Below are 21,101 nucleotides of genomic sequence, written 5' to 3'. Positions count from 1 at the left end.
GAAATTATTTTTTTTAAATATAACATAGCTTACATATCCAAAAGAGTATCGTGTTTATTCCATTGATACTGCCCAGTCTGAATCCCTCCATCCAAGGTCTCTAAGAGTCTTTTGTGATGCAGGTTGAGATTTTATATTAGAAAGAGTAGCATCAGGTGGAATGAAAAGGTCTGTGCTATTACAATATTGAGTTTGAGTGTCCAGAGACAAAGAACAAATCATAATAGCAAAGGAAACCAATAATCAGGTGAAAGATGAATCTTGAGACTAGGACCAGAGGCAGGAAGTATTACCCACAAACTAGATGAGTACAGTCACTATTTAGGATCAGCAGGATCCAGGGAACCTGGCAGCCTCAAGAGTCTGAGACTAAAGTGAATGTCAACAAAACTGGTATAAGAAAGATTAGAGGAACAGGGTGCAAGCAAGAGCAAAGAATGTGTATAATTTATCACATCCAGTGAAATAATTAAAATCAATTAAAAATTAAACTATGTAATTTTAAACTAGGACTTATCCCACTCCTCATTTCTTCCAGATGAGCCACAATGGAAGACTGCCATTATTCAAAACATTGTTGGGACTCTTAGTTTTCTCAAAAAAACTGTTAGCTTTTGAGCTGCAAAATTGAGTCTTTTAGCATACCCTTTTTACACATTTTTTCATGTCAAATCTTGAGGCTATCAGGTCCTCTGAATTGTATTGTCCACTTTGGTGGGTACAAGACAGGATTGATTTATTAGAAAGATACCCAAGCATTCCAAACAAACAAACAAAAAAAAAACTGTCCACCTGTCAGTCAGAAGCCAGCACACCCAGCAGTAACCAGACTTGAATGAATAGTGCAGAACTCAGAACCCAGAATCTAAGCATAGATCAGAAACCATAGCTCATAGAGAGTATGGCCGATATTAAACCCACTTTATAGGTTCTCATGTTCTCTGCCTCTTAAAGAGGACAGAACTAATTAACATAAGGCTAATTAATCACAAGAGTAAACCAAGCAAAAAGCTATGCTCATTAAGAACACAAAGTTGGGAAAGTAAGAAACAAAGTCATTGTGCTCCCTCCAAGGTACCACACTTGGTCAGTAAGCCAGGCAGGCCTGACTACATTGAAATATGCCTTCCCATAACTTCCTATTTAAGGGATTTACGATATTTTACAAACTTATTTCTCCTTTTTCAAATGGCCTACTTTGTATATTTGTGGTAAACACCTAAAACACAACCAGATACAGCAATACATAGCTTTCTTCCCTTACATTAGAATCAGTTTGGACAAGGCACAGAAATTATGGTATAATGGGTTGAATAGACCTTTGGCATACAATATATCCAAGATGACCCAGTGTCAACTCTAGCAGGGATATAATAACCTAGAGGTCAGTTTCTATTGGCTTTCCAACCTCAGATTATTCCTCTACCTCCAAACCAAAAGGATATTGTCTTAGTTCTAACTTATCCCCAAAGGATTCAGATTGAACCAGACCAAAGAGTAATTTCAATTCCCTAAGGGACTGAGAACTGACTAGTTCCAGTTCTTTTCCCTGGTGCAGGTATGCCTAAATCTTTCTAAATATATCTGCAATATTTGCTAAATAGATCATTCTTGATATCTTTTAAAGACTTGTCTTGTAGGGAATCTATCTTTGGCCACTTAACTTCTTTCAATATCTCTTTGGATGGTTTGCAGGGGAAGGGAAGAAAATGTATATTAAATTTTGGTTCTGTCATAATCTAACTTATCTTTCTTTTCTCTGCCTCCCACACCACTATAAGTCAGCTAAGTTGCCCAAGGAATTTAGGTCCATATTGTAGGCTTTGACAGCCTGAAGTGATAAATGACTTGGTGTAGGAAGAGGTTTTGAGGAGAAAGAAAAATTGACTCTACATGTTAGATGGAATTTGTTGAGACATCTTCTAGGAATGCAGAAGCTTTAACCGTTAAGCCAGTTGGCAGTTTGGTTAATGAATCATCTAGTATCAGAAAGTGGGTACAAATTCCTGAAGTGTGAGGTACTGGATGATCCCATTGTTTTTGGCATGATTATGGAAATATCATCACCATCTTATAAATGAAAAGCTACCTTTGGGATTAGCATCATCCTTTTTCTCCTAACCACATCAGATACCCATGATTCCCTCTGATTTGTTCAGCTTTCTATAAACTAGAACTATCTTACTAGTTGACTTTACTGCCCATTTGAGATACTTCATTCTGCTTTAGTTATTCCCTCCCCTCAATTCAACTCAACATGCATTTATTGTATGCCTACTGTGTTCATCGCTGAATGCTGGCCAGGTGCTGATGATACACCCCCTACCCTTCCTTTCCTCCTCCACCCCCACCAAAAAAGCAATCCTATCTTCACAGAATTTACATTCTATTCAAGGATTCACATAATCCCAAAGGTAGTTTTTCCCTTATAAGATAAGAAACTATTAGACAATCTGAGTAGAAAAAAAGAGTATAACAACTTTTAAGAAAGGCTTTCTGCAAGAGCTAGTTCCAGAACTGGGTCTTGAAGGAAGGTAAGGATTCCATGTGGGGAAAGTGAGAAGGAAGTACATTCTAGGTACTGGGGATAGCCTATGCAAATGCTTGGAGAAGTAGACCAATTTAACTGAAACACAAAGTGTATGAAGGAGAGAAATGTGGAATAAATCTAGAACCTTCTAAATATATATTGTTTTGAATGGCATATTTCACATAAGGTTGCCCCAACTAATGCTGTTTCACAACAATATTACTAAAATGTTCTAACCAAACTTTACAGTTAAAGTTGCAAAACCCCACTGTAATATCGTTTAGTTTACCACCATACTTAACATTTGTAGTATTTATAACTGTCCCCTGTAGTATTATTTTGTCTAATATCCTGTTTTTGAGGTACCAATTCACAGTGTTAGATTATACCTCTTCTTTGTAACTGATTATCATATTTTATCATCTTCCTAATAACATAGAATTCTCTTTGAAATAGGGAGGTAATGGGATCATGCGAGTGAATCTTTTCTTTTCTCAAGTAGTGCTCAAGGAAGGTGAGCACTAAAACATAGAATCCCTCTAAAATTGGGCCTCAAAAATGTCCCCATTAAAAAAGCCTTAAACTTAAAAGATAATGTAGCATGAACCTACCAAGAATCATGACTTTGAATTTAGCCCAAGAGGAAGATTAACTGCACAGAAACCTCCCTGTAATCCCCAGTGTCTGAGCCCCAAGAAGTGTGTGCATTTGGGGTGAGGACCACACAAGAGTGAAGTGAACACATAACTGTCTATACTATGTGATGTGATGGGTGGCTAAAAATTATCTTCTGCCTCAAAATATTTTCTTCCTGACACAGCCAGGGTGTCTAAAATCCCAAATTAATCTGAACTCACCAAGTTAAGGCATTAAAGGCCATATTGAAAGATAGATATTGGCTGAAGAGGTGACACACACTAATCTATTTTTATTCATTAACAATTTAACTTGAGTTGTTTTATTAAATTAACCCTGTCACCTAGCAGACAGATAAGTAAAATAGAAAGGCCTAGGTTGGGGGCACAAGAACCTAGTGCAGTACCTGGGCAGCCAAAGGCAACACGATGACAAAGGGAAATAAAAATGGAGGAGGCAGAAGGAGAGAGACCATGATGATGGTAGGAGTGCCAAAAGAAGCAGAAAAGTACCCAAAAAACAACTTAGTCATAATGTTTGCCGAAGATTCTACAAAATCCCCAACCCTCACTGCTCTCTTGATAGTAACACCCTTAGAACATCCAAGGTGTTCTGCCCTCCCTTGGCTTCTCTGAGGCTCATCTTTCCTGGTTCTCCTCTTTGTCTAGCCATGCTAGACAGTCTCCTTTGATGAGTCACCATCCATCTCCTATCCTTGGATCATGGAGGTTTCCCAAGGCTCTGTGCCTTCTCTAATATACTCTCTTCCTTGGTGATTCCCCATAAATTGAAGTATTTTCTTGATGCAGATGACTCCCTGAACTCTGTCTCCTAATCTCACTCCCTCACTTCTGGCCCACAACTCTAACTCCAGATGTGCGGAACATCTGTACTTGGATGCTGGCATTTCAAACTCAATATGTCCCAAATGGAACTTAACATTTTTCTGCATGAATCTAAGTCTCCCATTTTTTGTTGAGAGAATCACTATCCTAAAACTCTAGAGTCTTTCTTACCTCTTCTCCCTCACCCTCTATATCAAACCATTGCCCACATCTCATTAGCTACCCAATATCTATCAGCTGGACTACTACAGTAGCTTCCTAAATTAGGTCTCCCTGTTTCCAGTCTGTCCCTCTCCAGCCCTGTCATCTAGCTGCCTTCTAGAGTCTATGTCTGACCATGGACTTGAGAAGGCTTTTTTGTTTGTTGAGTTTTCCCTACCCAAAAGCATGTTGTGGTACCCCAGTACCTCTATGATAAAAGACTTATCATTTTAGCATTCAGTGTCCTCCATGTTCTGGATTCACACTACCACTTCAGCCTTTTTTCACACCACCCCCTTTCATTCTGCATTCCAACCAAACTGAATTACATAACTTGGTATTCTGTCTTCTGCCTCCAAACATCCTATAAGCTATTCCCCATGTCTGGACTCCACAGTATCCTCCTATCCACATTTCCTTATCCTCATCTCCTTTATGCTAAAATACTCCTTCCTTCTGATAGCCTGCCCTGATGCATCCAGCTGCTCTTTTCCTCCTCAAAATACTTTCTATTAAACCTTTCTATATACATGTCAAAGCCCCTCCCTCTCAGTGTAATGAAAACTCCCTATAGGCAGGAACAGTTTCATTTTTAACTTTATAGCCCTAGTGCCTGGGATATTGCCTTATAGTAAGCACTTAATAAATGAATGAAATCAAGGTTTGAACTAGTTTCCATATCTTAGTAAAAATGAGGACACTGGACTCAATCATCTGTAAGATCCCTTGGCTCTAAGTCTATGATTCTGTGTTATCTAATGCCCCTTTCATATCCAAAGTTCTTGGCTTCTAAAATATTGCAGTGGCCCTTCATGGAGTTCCTTCACTGACTCCCTTGGATTCACCAGAAGCCGGAAATTCATCTGCATGAAGCATGTCATCACCCTTTCCCCTCCCCTATGAGGACCCCCATAAGCACCATCAAAAGTTTTCCAAATAGTTCTTCTTCCACAGTCTTTCATTCCCTTACACAGTAGTTGTCTTTGTACTGCTTTTAGTGAATCAGAATCTTGGCACTAGAGGAGTCCTAGTCCAACAGATCAGAACAACACCAAACTGCCTAGTGCTAGTGTCGGCAGGTGGGTCCTCGTATTAGCGCTTGGGAGCTCATCAATGATTTCAGTCAGCCCCATACAAGCCTTTCACCCTGTAACAGTGCCTCCTCCTTAAGGGAAATGACAGTAAGGGAAAAAGAAGCCATCCAGTTATTTTTACTGATGGAAAATTATTCATATGATTACCCTTTTGACACAAAAATTCTTTTCAGTAAAAGGTTAAAAATCATTGCACTGTTTCAATCAAGCTTTTCTATTATTTTGAGTGTAGTTGATTAGAAAGCATGTTATTTACAGGAAAATCACAGTGACCCAATAATTTCCATTTAGAAAACACTTTCCATAAGAAACATCTTACTACTATATAAAAATAGTTATGCTGGAGATGTGAATCAACAAACAAGTAATCTGTTGGCACTTAAAAGCCATTAGATATAAATAGAAATTACAGGTTATTTTTTTCCAGAGTCCGAATACTTCAGTCCATAGCAACCAAACCCACACTTTCACTGAACTAAAAGAAAACATTTAGTCCACCAAGGGGCATTAATTCACCATAGGAGAAATTACATAAAGAGGAAAACAAAAAAAGAACTGAGAATTAGCACACTACAAAACTACTGACCTATGTCAGTGAGTGAGCAAATAGAATACCTGCAAGGTAGAGTTACAAAGAAACCTTCCTGCCTTCCAGTGTGGCCATAACAATGGACAGGGGATAGGGAAGCAGAACTGAAGGGCCTTGGAAAATGTTCAAGTTCCAAGAAACCTTAGTTATCATCATATCTTCACAGCCTCATTCCATGAAGGTTACTTGACCAAGACTACATAGAAAGTAGCACTATTTGTGTTTATCTTTGTGTAACAGCTCTTGTGCAAAAGTTAACCCATGTGCAGAGTGGCAGATAGGCCCAAATCCAATGCAACAAAAATGCATAGAAACGATGGCCTTAATTTATAGAGACTTTTAAATTTAACAAGTTCAAGAATATGAATCAACTTATAAAGTTCCTTTATCGATGTCTTTAATAAGTTTTTAAATTCAAGAAAGAGACTTAAAATCTCCATTACTCTTAAAAAGATTGATCTAAGCATTTTCAATTCAAGAGATAAACTTTTAAAAATTAACTTAATTTTTTTAGGTCCTGACTTGAACTTTTCTCCACTTTTGGGTAGACTTCTTCTGCACAGCTGCAGATATGCCAATCCGGTTACCAATGAGGCAGTTTAAACACATCACTTTACTATTTAATACATATTTCTTGTAGTTTCTTGAGAACACAGACTGTTTATTTACTGTTTTTGTTTCCCTAGTACCCACTAGATTGCCTTGCAAATAGTAAATATTTAATGTATTTGTTGACTGAATGAACAGTGAATGAAACAAATGTGTAGAGAAATGGCTGGGAAAATTTAGAACCTGGAAAAGCAGCATATTGAAGTGGTTGGAATGGTCATGGCAAGACAAGACTCATCCATGGTAGTTTCAGAATCTTAGTGTAGGCTGGATATCAGGGGATCAAGGAAGATGTGGAAGAGAGGAAACAAAGGCAAATGAGTATTAAAAAAATTATTCCATTGCCTTTAATTGTGAAAAGGAAGAAAAAGTGAAATTACCAATGTAGGTAAGACATGATTGTGCTTTTTATGGATGAGAGGGAAGCAACCAAAAGAGAGTCAAATGTACATATGTAAAAAGGATGGAAAGAATGAAGGTAGAAGCAAAGTCTTTCAATATGGAATTGCACAAGTTTCAAAATGTGTCGTTCCCCACATCTTGAAGCTCTCTCTTTCCATGGCTTCCATTGCTACATTGTCCTACTTCATTTCCTACTTCTTCAAGCATTCCTTTATCACCTTCATGGATTCCTCTTATTCCTTCTGCCCCTTAACTGTGGACATCAAGATTCAGTCAATATGATTTGCATTTCTTCCTCTATATTTCTTACTTCCATAAGCTCACCCTCTGTCATGGCTTTGACCATAAGAGTGCTGATGATTTCCAAATGTTTATGTGAATTCTCATCAGACTTTGAATCCCATATACCCAACTGCTTCTACCACATTTCCACTTGGATGTCCCAGTGTCACTTCAAATAAAACTTGGGTGGAACAAAGCTTATCATCATCCTCTTTTCCTATAATGCCAACCTCACTTCTATTTCCCACTGTCTCCAGTTTCCCCATTTCTGTCAGGTTTCCAAGGCTTGACACCTCATTTGTCTTGGGCAGCTGGGAGAGGTAAGAGATAAGAGTTCTGTACTTGGAGGCAGTTTGAACACTGCCTGAGACACTGGCTGTGGGACCCAGTGCAATTCACTTAACTTCCCTGTCTGTGAGAACCAGATGAAATAATATATGTAAAGTGCTTTGCAAACCCTAATGCTCTAGATAAACGTTAACTATTGTTATGATTATCTTCATTTTCTCCTACAGACTTTATCTCCTTTACCTAATCCTTCATCAGGTGTTGTTTGTTCTTTGAAGTGTCTGTCACTTATTCCTTCCTTTCTATTTCCATTAATGCTAAAACTAGGCCTTTATCACTTCATATATCTGGGACAATAAACTAACTTCCTAACTGGTATCCCTTAAGTAATCAGGTGGATCTGTGATCTAATTGAAGTGATAGAAAATGGGGCATAAGTTACTAAAAAATATAGTTCTGAAATCATTTACAAATGTTATTTTAACTGTTGGCACTCACTGTCCACTTTTTGTTCTGTGACCAACAAATTGATATAGTAATGAGGAACCAGACAGCATCTAATTGGTGTTCATAATCCCTTCCCTAGTGCAGATCACAACCCTTCCACAATTTATCAGCCCTTATGATTTTGGTTGATGTCTTTCCCTAAATCACCCCAGTGTACTATAAACGCTCCTTCTGATTCTTTTGCTATCTCAGGAGTACCATTGTAAAATCTGGATTATTTATCTATTGTCTCACATTCTCAAGACATTATTTACTTATCTTCTTTTCCAGCATACATATTTTAATGATTTTTTAGACTACCTGTACGTCATCATTGATAATATAGTATATATCCTTTTACTTATCTACAACAGAGTTAGGTCATTTGGTTTCATTTACGGTAGAAATGTCAGTACAGATGCTGTTCACCTGTTTCAATAATATGCTGATTTGTTGGTCATTGGACAAAAAATACATGTTGAACTGTTCAGTTGTTTTCAGTTGTGTCCAACTCTTCATGACCCTGTTTGGGATTGTCTTGGCAGAGGTACTGGAGTGGTTTGCCATTTCCTTCTTTAACTCCTTTTACAGATGGAGGAAACTGAGGCAAATGAGGTTAAGTGACTTGCCCAGGTTTGCATAGCTAGGAAGTATCTGAGGCCAGACTTTAACCCAGTAAGATGAATCTTCCTGACTTAAGGCCTGGCATTCTCACCGCTGCACTACCTAGCTGCTCATACATTGAGTATTAGCAATAAATTAAAAATTATTAGCAGCCTGAGAACTGTGTGTTCCTGGCAACTTTTTGCCCCATTGTCTATCATTTCACCACCATCAGTGCGCAAATGAAAGGGATTATATAAGCCTGGGGCCTATGTTTTTATTGGTATCCTTATTACTACTGAAGGCACCACCATCCTTCCTTTACTCAGGTTCACAACTTTGTTGTCCTCACATATCCAGTCAGATGCCCAGTTGTGTCATTTCTCTCTCCACAAAGTCTTTCACAGCATCCCATCATCTCTGCTCACAAGGCCACCCTACTTTAGAGCTTCATCATCTCCCCTGAACCATTACAGTAACCTTCTTGGTTTCCTCACCTCAGGCCGCTGCCTGCTCCGATCCTTCCTCCACACAGTTGCCACGATGATTTTCCTAAACCACAAATCTAAATACATCAACATCTTCTCTTCCTCCCTGCCCCCGTAAGTCCCTATAGCTCTCAATTATCACTAGATTCACACACAGACTTCTCTGTTTGGCTTCAAATCTCATAATCTGGCCCCTGCCTTCCTTTTTAGTCTTCTTCCACATGATTTCCCTCCATTGACTCTGTCTATGCTGGCATCCTTGCTCTTTTACACGCATGCTGCTTCATCTCCCATCTCCATGTCTTTGTACTGGCTGGTCCCCTGGCTGGAATTCACTCCCTTCTCACCTGTGCTTCTCAGAATCTGCTTTCCTTCGAGATGCAACCCAGTGCCACCTTCTACATGAAGCCTTCCCTGACCCAGCCAGCTATGACTGTGTGTCCTGCCTCCCCCCCAAAAAACCCGACCCACTCTGTATTCATTTTGTTTATGTTGTTTATGTTTTAAACTGTGTGTATCTCCTCCATTAGAACACACACTCCTTGAGGACAGGAGCTGTTTCACTTTTGTCTTTGTACCCCCAGCACGTAGCAGAGTTCCTGACCCATAATAGAGGCTTAATGAACACTTGATTGACTGATGGATTTTGATCCCTTTTGAGGATCTTATGGAGATGAGTTTCCTTGAAACTTTGGGCCTTTAGCCGTAGTCAGAATCTGTCATGGGCCTCATATTAGAAGTCTTTCCGGCTTTGTGAAATTGCAGTGCCCCCACCCAGAGGCACCTCCATGTCACAGTGAAGCCTCTGAAGGGACTTTTGTAGAGGCCAGCTTGCACTTGATGACTAAATTCATCTTCCTTAAAGACTATTTTCTTCTCCTGGTTTCCCCCTTCCCCCCAGATGCCTCTTTGTGGTATACAAATGACCTCAGTTTCTCAAAATCTATGCCAGTGGAACATGTTTTAATACTTCTGATACTCTGTAATCCTTCAAAGCTGGAATGGCTTCAAGGGTAGGCCTGGTGACAAATTCAACATCTGCTATCTGTTTCACCAACTTCAGAGAGACCTATTGCCAGATTGTTGGCCACCAGTTGATGAATAGTTTTGACCATAGCACCAATGCCAGTTTATGAATGTCCACTTATTAAGGTGTGGAAGGGGTTGTGGTGTGCGTCTGTGGAACATGCACTCCATGTGCATACTCGGAATATTGCTTTCATCTAGTCAATCGCTGAAAAGCTTTAAATGATTTCTTCTTCTGTTACATTAAGTCCAAACTCCTCTGCTTGGCTTTCAGTATTCTCCACTATCTCATTCCAGCTTACCCCAGTCAGTTTTATTTTCCTGTACTTTGAAATATGAACTCTACACCCTGACCAGACCAGTCTTATTAGGATTAATCCTTCCTTATGCTTTTTCATAAAAGAACCACCCTTTTTCCCTGGAATCTATTTTTCTCTGCTTCTCCAAGTCTTACTCATCCATCATGGCCAAGCTCAAGTCCAGCCTTCCTCTTGCAGCTCTACAGTCTACACTGTGCAGCCTAGCATGACAGCACCATTTGATATTTAATTACACATCATGTTTCATTGTTCTCTTATTATTTCATGTGCTGCCCAGTTAGGCTGTAATCTTTATAAGGCCATAGAAGAACTGCCATTTTAGTGGCAAATCCAAATCTAATCCAAATGGCTCGTTAAATTACTCAGTTCCCATTCCCGTAAGATCTTTGCCAATCCAATCTTGCCAACTCAAAATCTTATGGAAGGTGAAAACTAAAAATAAATAATAAAAAAAAATCTGAATTTAAACAGCAAAAAAATGAGCATTTCCATATACATAGCAGAACATAATTATATTATGTCTGTATTTCATACCATTTCCTTCTTTAAAAAACATTTAGTAAATTCCACTTATTACTTTCAGAACTCACCCACTTATCCATTCTCCTTTCTGAACTTCAATTTCTTCTCATCTATGTATTTTAAAAGTGTTTCAATATCTCCCAGCCCTTTTTGGCATTAGTACTGCTGATCCCCCTCTTCTCCCGAACACAAATTTAAGAGAGAAAAACACCTTTTACCAAATAAGCACAGACACACAGAACAAAGCTACACGGTAGGCATTTGAAAAATCTCCTTTTCTTTCAGCTTCTCAAGAGTTACCCCCTCTCTGTCAGAAAGCGCATGAACTGCATTATCAGAGGTCCCCTGAAAACATAGTTGGTCATTGCCTTACCAGAGTTTTAAAGTTTTTTCTTTTCTGTCATTGTTGTATAGATTGTTCTCCTTGTACTACTGACTTTAATTGCATCAATTCATACTTTTCAGGATTCTGTGAAATTATCTGCATTATTTGCAGCAGTCTTAAACAAAAACAGTGGGCATGAATCGTCTAAGTTTCCTTGGAAATATCTTGGGCTATGTGCCAATTCATATAAATATGCTTTTCCTTTGCAGGGGGCTGGAGACAGTTTTGTGGGAGCATTAGCCTTCTACCTGGCTTATTATCCTAACCTGCCTATGGAAGAAATGATTAAGAGAGCCAGCTTCGTTGCTTCAGTCAGCGTCCAATCCTCAGGAACCCAGACTTCTTTCCCTTATAAAAAGGACCTGCCATTTAATCTGTTTTGATTAAGATTATAAAGCTCATATGATTGCAATTAGTGCATACAAGACAGAGAATTCAACCACCTTTACATACAAAGGATGTTCACCCTTCATCCGTAGAGCACCTGCTTTCTATTGTTTATACAGTAATGATGACCGATTCCTCTTACACACATTTGTAAAGCAGCTGGCCAGGATTAGGGGTGCAGCCCTAGACTAGGCTGGGGTTTTGCAGAGATCTACAATTTCATCACTATTTGAAAAACAATTCAAAGACATCTAGTGATAATGGGTCACTAGCATCACATATCCTATTCTGCCTTGTACAGTCAGCACTCAATAAATGTTCAATGAATGAACAAGCAAGTAAACAATTATTTGAGGTTCCTAAATTTAAGTCTAAAAAAGCAGTGGGTGCCCATACATACACATTCCCTACTGGCTCAGCAGGGGACAGTGAATGAACAAGCTATTTGTTTGGCCCAAGGCTCGATCATATATCCTTATAGCTGTTTATCAAAGTAATTCCTTGAAACAGCCAACTCCTCTTCCCAAGCTTCAGCACTATTTGAGCCTGTGTAGGAGATAAGAGCTTAGGGTGGGACTCCAGCAAAAGACCACATGCCACCCTCCCATCTCCATTCTGAAGCTGAAGTGCACATTTTAAATGTCCCCTGTGGCCATGGAAGGACCTCTATTTCTGTAATTGCATTAACTTCCTAGAGGTTTACAACCATCCTGTCATTTCTTCTCTCCCCATTGCTAGAATGAGATTCTCAGTACCTAGAGGGAAGCTGTTCCATTTTGGTTCCCCACTGGAGAGTTGCACCTTTATAAGAGATGGGTGGGAATAATGGCAGGTACTTCTTTGAAAAGGGCAAGCTTCCTCAACCAGGATATGAATCTACAGATAGATAGGACCTCAAGCCTCACCTGACACAGTCAACAGGAAACAGGGTCACAGAGTATCAAGAGCTGACATGAACTTCGGTGATTAACTATTCCAACTGCCTCATTTTACAGAGGCAAAGGAAACTGCACAAGGTCATGGAGATTTAGGGGACCAAGTCAGGTCTTGAAGCCCCATCTGATGTCTCTTAAGCTCAGTGCTTAAGCTCAGAAGTTCTAAACTTCTACGATGCTAAGCTAGTTGCTGCAGCCATGTGAAGGCACTAGACCTTCCTCCTTCTACATTGTGACTGACCACCAAGCTTCTTCAAAATAAAAAATAGCTCTTCCTAACAAGGTTGAGACTCTCTAAGGTAGAAGTCTGAGTAACACTTCCTATCTGCACTAAAAAATAATAGTGATCTGGGTGATCTAGGCTTAAGGTGGGCTAACTGCAAATTTGCCTAACTGCATAAGCACAAAGTGGGTTCTCTGAGGTTTCTTATTATTCTAAATTCTCCTACTTTTATTTCTGCCTCTACCTAGGCAATTGTTGCTTGATCATACCGGGAGGTTGATTCTTGCTCTTCTCTGGGGTAAGAAGGAGGGCTAGAAACCCTTGTATCAGATGTTCTGTTAGGAAAATTTTTATTTCTTGTTATTATATGAAACAATGGTCATTTTTTAAAAAGCAACCATACTGTTAGAAAAAAATCAGTGGAAAAAAATCACTAAGAAACAATAGTAGTACTAGCTATTTTAACATTTTTTATTGAAGGCTGTAAAAATAACCAGAAAGATAAATAAATGTTGATGCAATGATCTATGTCCCAAAGCAAAGAATTTTCTTTCAATGCATTGTTTTCTTTCACAATGGCATTCAGATCACAGGAGGCGATTCCAAGCCACTTCCTTTCCTTTGGGTGCACACTGCAGGATCTCTGAATCAGTGTTTCCCCCGCAAGAGTCTTCCTCATTTATAAATCAAATTCATTTTCAATCCATTGTTTAAATGGAGCGCACTTTTTTCTTCTCCACAAAGAGGACCCGTTTGTTCACTGCAAAGAAGCAGATTTAATGGAAAACTTAAAATCTGAAAAACTTACAAATTTGATTACATTTGTCATCCAAAAATATTTATTGGAAATAAGCTTTCTCCAAGTTCTATCTTTATTCGCCTATACATTCTTTCTCTTTCACTTTTTTAGAAAGATCCATTCAGCATTATCATGCAGTTTAGTTAATGAGTTAGCAGTCAATGAAAGGTGAAGGAACACTGGCCAAAAAACCAGAGGGCAAATTCACAGCCATCAGTCAATCACTTTAGTCCTGAGGAGCTGGCTAGCATGAGCCACCTTGCTGCACTAAACTGAAGAAAATTAGAGAAAGCTGGAAGTAAGTCTTAGGCTTTGGCTAATCATTGAATCACTCTTGTGGGAGTTGAGCAAGGTTAGACCTATCAAGGAGTTAGAATGTATGATAGTTCACCTGAAGGATTATCTGGAGCCACCAGCAGACAAGACAAACAATAACCTCTTTGAGGAAAAGGATTTTTTCCCCCTTAGGCATTATTACAGGCATGTGATTTAAATTAAACTAAATATGACATTTAAATGAACAACAGGCATGAGAAGTTTGATTTCCTACATCTTATGCCAAAATTAAACCATCACCTCCATCCCCTCAAATCTTCACCCCTATCCCTTATCAGAATCCTCTACATTCAGACAAGCAGAAGGATGTGGGCAAAAAAGGATTTAGATGACCAATCTCAATGCTGCAGACAAACTTCAAAGTTGTTTTGTGTGCTTCCAGAAACTACAATAAGCCCTGGAAAAGCCTACACCTTCCATGAAGCAACTTCTCCCATTTTTACCAACTGGGTCGTAATGCAGAAGGACCAGCTTCTCCCGTAACCGGTTTCTCTTGGTGTTGAAGGTGTAACCTGTCCCTGCTTGGCTCACCATTTTCACAAGGAGGGTCCTAAAATTACAGAGAAATTTACCACCAAATGAGGAAAGGAACTACAAAGTCACATGAGCAATGGCACAACACACAGTACAGCATTAGAGGAATCGGACTGTTAGGCACCATTTTATTTGTAGCCGGCAGGTAGGTTTGTAGTTACAGGAGGTCCTGCATTTCAGAGGCATGCAGGGGAGCCTAGTCCCTTATTTCCTGAGCTCTATAATATGCATGATAATGTGTATGGTAACCTAATAATTTCCTCTAGAGGATTAACAAAGTAATTTCGGCAGAACCTGTAGGCTAATTCAGGAAGTTCTAAGGGTATCGGTCTAAGAAAAGATATCCTTGCCACCATTTAAGGCCGGCCTAGATATCAGGATACAAAGAATATGAAACAGGAAACCCTCAGTATGAGTTGGTCTTAACCTTTGAATCACTATAGTCGATGGCCTACCCATAAGCAGCAGTTATGAACCATACAAGTCCATGTGCCCACCTGCTCTCTGGTATTTATGTCAAGCAAGATTTTAATAGCTACTTCATATCTGGTCTAAGGAGTGTTTTCTACATCCGTAGCAAAATTCGGCCAAGATTTGTAAAGGATACCACTGATTTGGCCCTTAACAGGTCATTTTGTTATTTTTTCACATGTGACTTGACCCCTGGATTTTAAGACTCTAAAAGGCAAGGGCTCTTATGTAACTTTGTACTCCTAATAGTATCTTGCAGAGTTAAGTGTTTGAAACACATGTGAGTGAAGTATGGAATAACAACTTTCTTTCTGCCTTTCTTTGTATCCCCAGCACTAACATAATATGTGCTTAATAAGTGCTTGTTAACCTGAGCATCAGTTATGATCACAAAACCATGCTAAGTGGACACACATTGATATGTCATGGCCCCTCAAAAAGCCTGTGACAAAGCAGCAATGACAAATACTGCACTACCTAATGCAAAACAAAATGTGATCAATTCCATTAAAAGAGACAATAGATGAGATAAGCAGGACCAAGAGCAGCCCAGAGAATTAAAGCCATTTTACTGTAAAATCATAAGAAACCCACTAAATTCTCAAGTTTGAAATTTTATATAAGCAAATAGCTTATTCCCATAATACATCTTTTTGCACTTTCACAGACTACCCTGTATTATAGTTCTTTCTATTCTTTCCCCATCAGACTCAGTTCTGTGAGGACAGGGGCAAGACTTTGTTAACTGTCCACACAGAACACATACTGAAGTGTTACAAAACAGTAAAACTTATTCATTTACTTTGACAAAGGAAACCTAGTCTTTACTCATTTTACCTTTTTTTTTTAACAAACTACAGGCAAATGTCCTTTCAAAAGATCAGACTTTATTCAGTAGAGACCTTACTCTAGTCATCTACTATGAGACCTTTTTTTGAAATGATGGGAACAGCCCAATAGTAAGCTAGTACTATTTGCTATTTACAAACTACTATTTTCAGACTCTCTGGTGTTGAGTCTTTGATATTTTTGAAATGATAATCCAGTCCAGAAAATGAAACTGATATGGCACTAGCATCCCTGAACAAACCTCAGACATGCCGCTTAATTTGAAGAATGATGGTGGGGCCCTTAATGTGAGGCAAAAGGAGAATGATTTAAGGTAGAAGATGCTGAGTTCCAGTTAGACAGTCTACTGCCACCTCCTACCCCTTCGTGAGATGTCCACTGAAGAACCAGACAGGCAGGAAAAGGGTCTGGTTCCAAAAATTTTTTGAACTATTTAAATGACTAAATCTTTAACACAAAAAGTTTTAATTAAAAGATGGACTTACGATGGCTCATGTAGCCATTCTAAACTGCATAGGAAGCTAAGACACTTTAAAAGAAGGGAAAGCTTAGGTATCTACCTCAAGGGGGTCAAAAATATGGAAAGGTTCCATATATAAGAACATATCTATATCCATAACTTTCTATGGTACTAAAGAAATGGAAATGCAACAGATGTTTATCAATTGAGGAAAAGCTAAATAAATTGTGGCATATAAATATTATTGTGCTGTAAAAAACTGGATTTGGAATCTGAAAAACCTGAGTTCAAATTCTACCTCCTGCACCTGCTAACTGTGTGACCCCAGGGCAAGTGACTTTGCCTCAGTATCCCCATCTGTAAAATGCCGTTATTGAACTCAATGACTTGTAATGTCCCTTGCAGTTCCTGATCTATGATCCCATAAAAACAACATGAAAAGTTGGGAGAAGCATGAAGACGTAAACTGATGCAGAGTGAGCGAAGTAAGAAAGTCCAGGACAAGTTTACATAATGGCTACACTGCAAGTGGAAAGAACGAAAAAAAAGGAAGAAAAAGAAACAATGCTGTGTGGTTACAACGGCCTGAAAAAGGAGCTGTGAAGATGCCCCTTCCTTCCCTGTGTGCCAAGGTGCCGGGGGGTGGGTATAAAAATGTTACCTATAATGCCAGGCTAAATTAATATCTTTTTTCCTTCTTTTTAAATCTTGTTACAAAGGATGATTTGTTGGATACCAGAAAGGAAAGGGACATTGGGAAATGAACATGATATTAAAAAGTCGACAAAGTAAGGCTTCTTTAACATTATAAAACGAAGGAAACTTTTACTTACTTTGACTTGCTCTTGGCCACTTTGGGTAGCAAGGCAAGGGTCGGAGGAAGAGAAAAAAGACTTTGTTACCCACAGCTTTCCGTTACAACTTTACAAAACCCAAGTGCCACGACCCCCGAGGTGACCCCCCGCGGGAAGGCGGCCGTCACGAGGACTTATGTCACCGCCAGGGAGGACGTGGCCGGCCTTCGCAGGGGGCTGCACATTTCGATCTATTGATAATCATGAAGCGCCTGCCCAGGCAGGCACAGCTCGGGCCGGGGATGCCCGCCGGGACTTAGCTTTCGTCCATGCTCCCACGTCACTGCGCCCAGGGGACACGCCAGGCCCGAGCAGGGCTTCCGGCAGCTTGGACCGTGTACGTACGTTACCACATCTTACAAATGTGTCTACAATGGGGGGAGACAATGAACAACTTCGATCCCCGAAGCACAACGGCTGAAAACTACCACACTTCAAAGGACAACCACAGTAGTTTAGGCGAGAAGCCTAGGGACGTGCGCAGAGAGTGCGCAGGCGCGCCGTCGCGCGGGGCCTCCTGGGCATTGTAGTGCCGAGTTGCAAATCAGAGGAGTGCGGAGCGACCGCTAGTTCCAGCACCCCGCCCAACTGCTGCCATCCCTGCGCTATCGCTAGTGACCGGGTACCCCCTCAGCAGTCGCAGCCACTGCCCTCGGCCCCACTTACGGCAAACAGCGGAGAGTAGCATGGCGACAGAGCCCACGGCGGCCTTCAGGCCAACTGCATGGAACCTTTCCGGCTCTCTTGCAAGCAACAGCTTCCGGCGCTATCGCGAATCACTTCCGGGGCACGGCTGAAGCCCCCGCCTCCCCCCGGTTCATTTCCACCTCAGGTCACTTTCTGACCCCTCTGCCTAAAAGGTTGTCCATCTTTCTTGACCTGCGATGTTGCCATTCCCCGTGGGCGTAATTTCCCATCCAGACTTTGAGTGATAAACTTATCAGGATTTCACAATTTTGGAAAGTGTGGAGTTTCCAGGGAACAGGGCAAACCTTTATGGACCTGACAGACGCCATCCATTTTATTGAGGTTCTGCTGTCTTTTATCTGAGACCAGCTTTTTAAGTTCCCTGATGGCTGTTTCGCTCATGTAGATGTTTTTGTAAATAGTTATCCCATTTAAGTTTATCCAGGTTCGTTGGCATGTAATCAGGCATCGTAAATAGCAGTGTCTGACAATGTTCTTTAATCTTAATAATCCTTTTTAATTTTCCCTTCTCATTTGTGATTTCGGTCATTTATGTTCCTGTTCCTGTCTCTTATTAGCATCTCTCTCCCTCTTCCCTTTTCCCTCCCTTCTCCACCCCCCCCCATTAGCTAATGGTTTATCAGTTTTATTGACCTTTGCCTGAAATCTGATCTTGATTTATGAACTTGTGTCCATCTCTAATTCGATTTTCAGAATGCCTGCTTTTGTACTTCAGTTGACGACTATTTGTCTCTTTTCCAGGTTTTTTAAATTACATGCTCAAATGATTAGGCTTCCCTTTCCTTGTTAACTTAAGTGATCACAGATAAGTTTTCCTCTAAGGATTGATTTAGCTGCCTCCCATGAAATTTAATATGTGACCTCATTGTTATTTTCTTGAATGTAATTACTTATTGTTTCTATGACCTACTCATTGTTTAGTCTCAATTTAAGGCTGTCTTTTATTCAGTTTTGATCAGTTTTTTTTAATGTTGTGATCAGTAAGGTTGTGTTCAATATTCCTGCCTTTCAACAGATATTGAGCTCTCTGTGTCTTAACATGTGATCGATTTTTGCAGAAGTTTCATGCAATGCTGAGAAACTTTACATTCATCCATATTAAATTTCAACTTGTTAGCTCTGGTTTCGTGTTCTAGCTCACTGATACCTTTCTGGATCCTGATTGTCCCACATTTTAGCTATCCTTCTTAGGTTGATATCATCTGTAAATTTGACAAGAATGCCACCAGCGACTTTATTTATGCCATCAAAATATGTTCAACAGCCCAAGGCCAAGCAGAGATCCCTGGGGTACTTCACTCCAATTGGAAACCTTCCAATTGAATAAATAAGCATCGTAGTGTCCAACCCCTGGCCTGTTGGGATTGGAAGTTCAAATCCGTGTGGACGGTCTCGGGCGGGTAAAAGTGGGACTTCTAAATCTTAGAGTCTTACGAGGCCCTCCATGAACAGCGGGGATTCGAGAAGGTCAGACTGAGCTAGCTCGGCTAGCTCGGGTATTTCCGCCTCTCGCCGGGAGATACGTGATGGGTGGAGTCTCCCTGCCCTCGAGGTCGTCCCGGATCTGGGCACACTATTGTTATCTAACAGCACGGTATTCAGATGCAAACTGTGTGGCTGAAGGTTAAGTAGGATTGAGGAAGCCTGAAAGCTCTCTTAGCACGTGAGGAGCCAAGAGGACAGTAGGCTCCGCTTCTCTTCTTTCCTCTCTCCCCTCCCCCTCTCGCCCCGCTTGTACTTCTACTTCCAATCCCTTAAGATCCTAGCCTCCTTAGGAAATCTCCCCCTCTTCCTCCTAAGGAAGACCCCCCCCTGCACTTGTAACTAGACCCTGAAATAAAGCTCAACCCTTGTTCAACTCTGGAACGTCCTTTCTCTCATATGAGCATCCGGTTTTGGCCAACCAAAGACCTCGGAGGTGAGGTAAGAAGACTCGGGTAGCCCACACAGGCCTCTAGGCCTGGCACTGGCCATTTGTAAATTCATCTATCCATCTATTATTGTTGAGTTCATATCCCTCCATCTTGTCTATAAAACTAGCATGATGGAATTTTTGTCAGTTGCTTTGCTAAATGATAGGCATGCTATTTCTACTACATTTGTCTGATCTATCAATATAGTAACCCTGCTAGATATTTCTGATCGCCACTTCTTTTTTCTGTTTTTTCCTTTTGCATGTGTATATTTAACACTCCCTATATCTATTATAAACAGACTTTTTAAAATATATATTAAATTTGACATGATTAGAATATGTCTTTGCCCACTTGTGAACTTTGTTCTGCTCTCTTCTGTGTATTTTTAAATGTTTCATTGACACCTTCTTTTCTTCCTTTGCTATCATGATCCCATGTTTAACTCTTTACACACACACACACACACACACACACACACACACACCAAAACAAATAAAAGCCCTCCCTTGTAATAAACAACTATAGTGAAGCAAATCCACACATTGACCACGTCTGAAAATGCATGTCTCTTTCTGCTCCTCTCTACTAAGGGATAAGAAGCATTAATTCTTTTGGAGTCATGATTGGTCATTGGACTAATCAGTTTTTAGGTCTTTCACAGTTGTTTTCCTTTACAATTTTGTAGTCATGTAAATCATTTTCCTGGTTGTGCTCACTTCACCCTATATTGTTTCATACAAGTCTTCAGTGATTTCTCCAAATCCACCCTCTTTGTCATATAGTACATTAATATCCATTATGTTCATAGAGCATAATTTGGTTGACGATTCCCCAATTGATAGATGCCTACCACTGCTTCCTTTCCTAGACATTCATTAAAAATACATTTAAGAATATACACATTCTAGACAATTCTACCTAAATTAATTTACTTATTTAGTGCCATACCAATTAAACTATCAGACAATTATTTTCTAGAGCTGGGTAAAATAATATCAAAATTCATTTGGAAGAACAAAAGGTCCAGAACATCAAAGGAACTAATGAAAAGAAATGCTTGGGAAGGTGGCCTAGCGCTACCAGACCTCAAATTGTACTATAGAGCAGCAATTATCAAAACCACTTGGTATTGGCTAAGAAACAGAGAGGTAGACAAGTGGAATAGACTTGGCACTCAAGACACAGTAGGCAAGGAATATAGCAACCTCCTGTTTGATAAACCCAAGGACCCTAGCTTCTGGGATAAGAACTCACTGTTTGACAAAAATTGCTGGGAAAACTGGATAACAGTGTGGTGGAAATTAGGCATAGACCCATGCCTGA

At 40.0% G+C, this 21,101-nt stretch overlaps 2 protein-coding genes across 3 annotated transcripts in view; one reads left to right on the top strand and one right to left on the bottom strand.

Annotated features, from left to right (window-relative positions):
* Window positions 1-13,375, top strand: part of RBKS (ribokinase) — a 132,668-nt gene extending 119,293 nt beyond the window's left edge. The window contains exon 9 of one of the 2 annotated variants that reach the window (XR_011972431.1): window positions 11,516-11,604. Coding sequence is in view for 1 of the 2 variants with exons in the window: in XM_072634067.1 (XP_072490168.1) it covers window positions 11,516-11,689 (174 nt within the window). In the remaining variant the exon portion in view is untranslated. Of the gene's footprint in view, window positions 1-11,515 lie in introns of both variants that reach the window. The other variant, XM_072634067.1, reaches the window with a different exon arrangement.
* On the bottom strand, window positions 13,302-17,939 carry MRPL33 (mitochondrial ribosomal protein L33). Its single transcript, XM_072634068.1, has 4 exons — window positions 17,821-17,939; window positions 17,134-17,152; window positions 14,430-14,536; window positions 13,302-13,611 (listed from the first exon to the last, which is right to left on the bottom strand). The coding sequence occupies exons 1-4, from the start codon at window positions 17,840-17,842 to the stop codon at window positions 13,562-13,564; spliced, it is 198 nt and encodes a 65-aa protein (XP_072490169.1). The 5' UTR covers window positions 17,843-17,939; the 3' UTR covers window positions 13,302-13,561.
* Between the last annotated feature and the right edge of the window lie 3,162 nt (window positions 17,940-21,101).

The sequence above is a fragment of the Notamacropus eugenii genome, chromosome 1 (genome assembly GCF_028372415.1).
Source record: "Notamacropus eugenii isolate mMacEug1 chromosome 1, mMacEug1.pri_v2, whole genome shotgun sequence".
In the NCBI taxonomy this organism is placed as follows: Eukaryota; Metazoa; Chordata; class Mammalia; order Diprotodontia; family Macropodidae; genus Notamacropus; species Notamacropus eugenii.
This window is presented reverse-complemented; position numbering and strand designations above follow the sequence as displayed.

What these genes read in the sequence shown, in the direction of transcription:
- MRPL33 (XM_072634068.1), bottom strand. Translation starts at nt 17,842, where the DNA reads ATGCTACTCTCCGCTGTTTGCC. An exon ending in TCTGCATTACGACCCAGTTG is followed by an intron (nt 13,612 to 14,429) that starts GTAAAAATGGGA and finishes GCTTCTTTGCAG; the next exon opens with TGAACAAACGGGTCCTCTTT.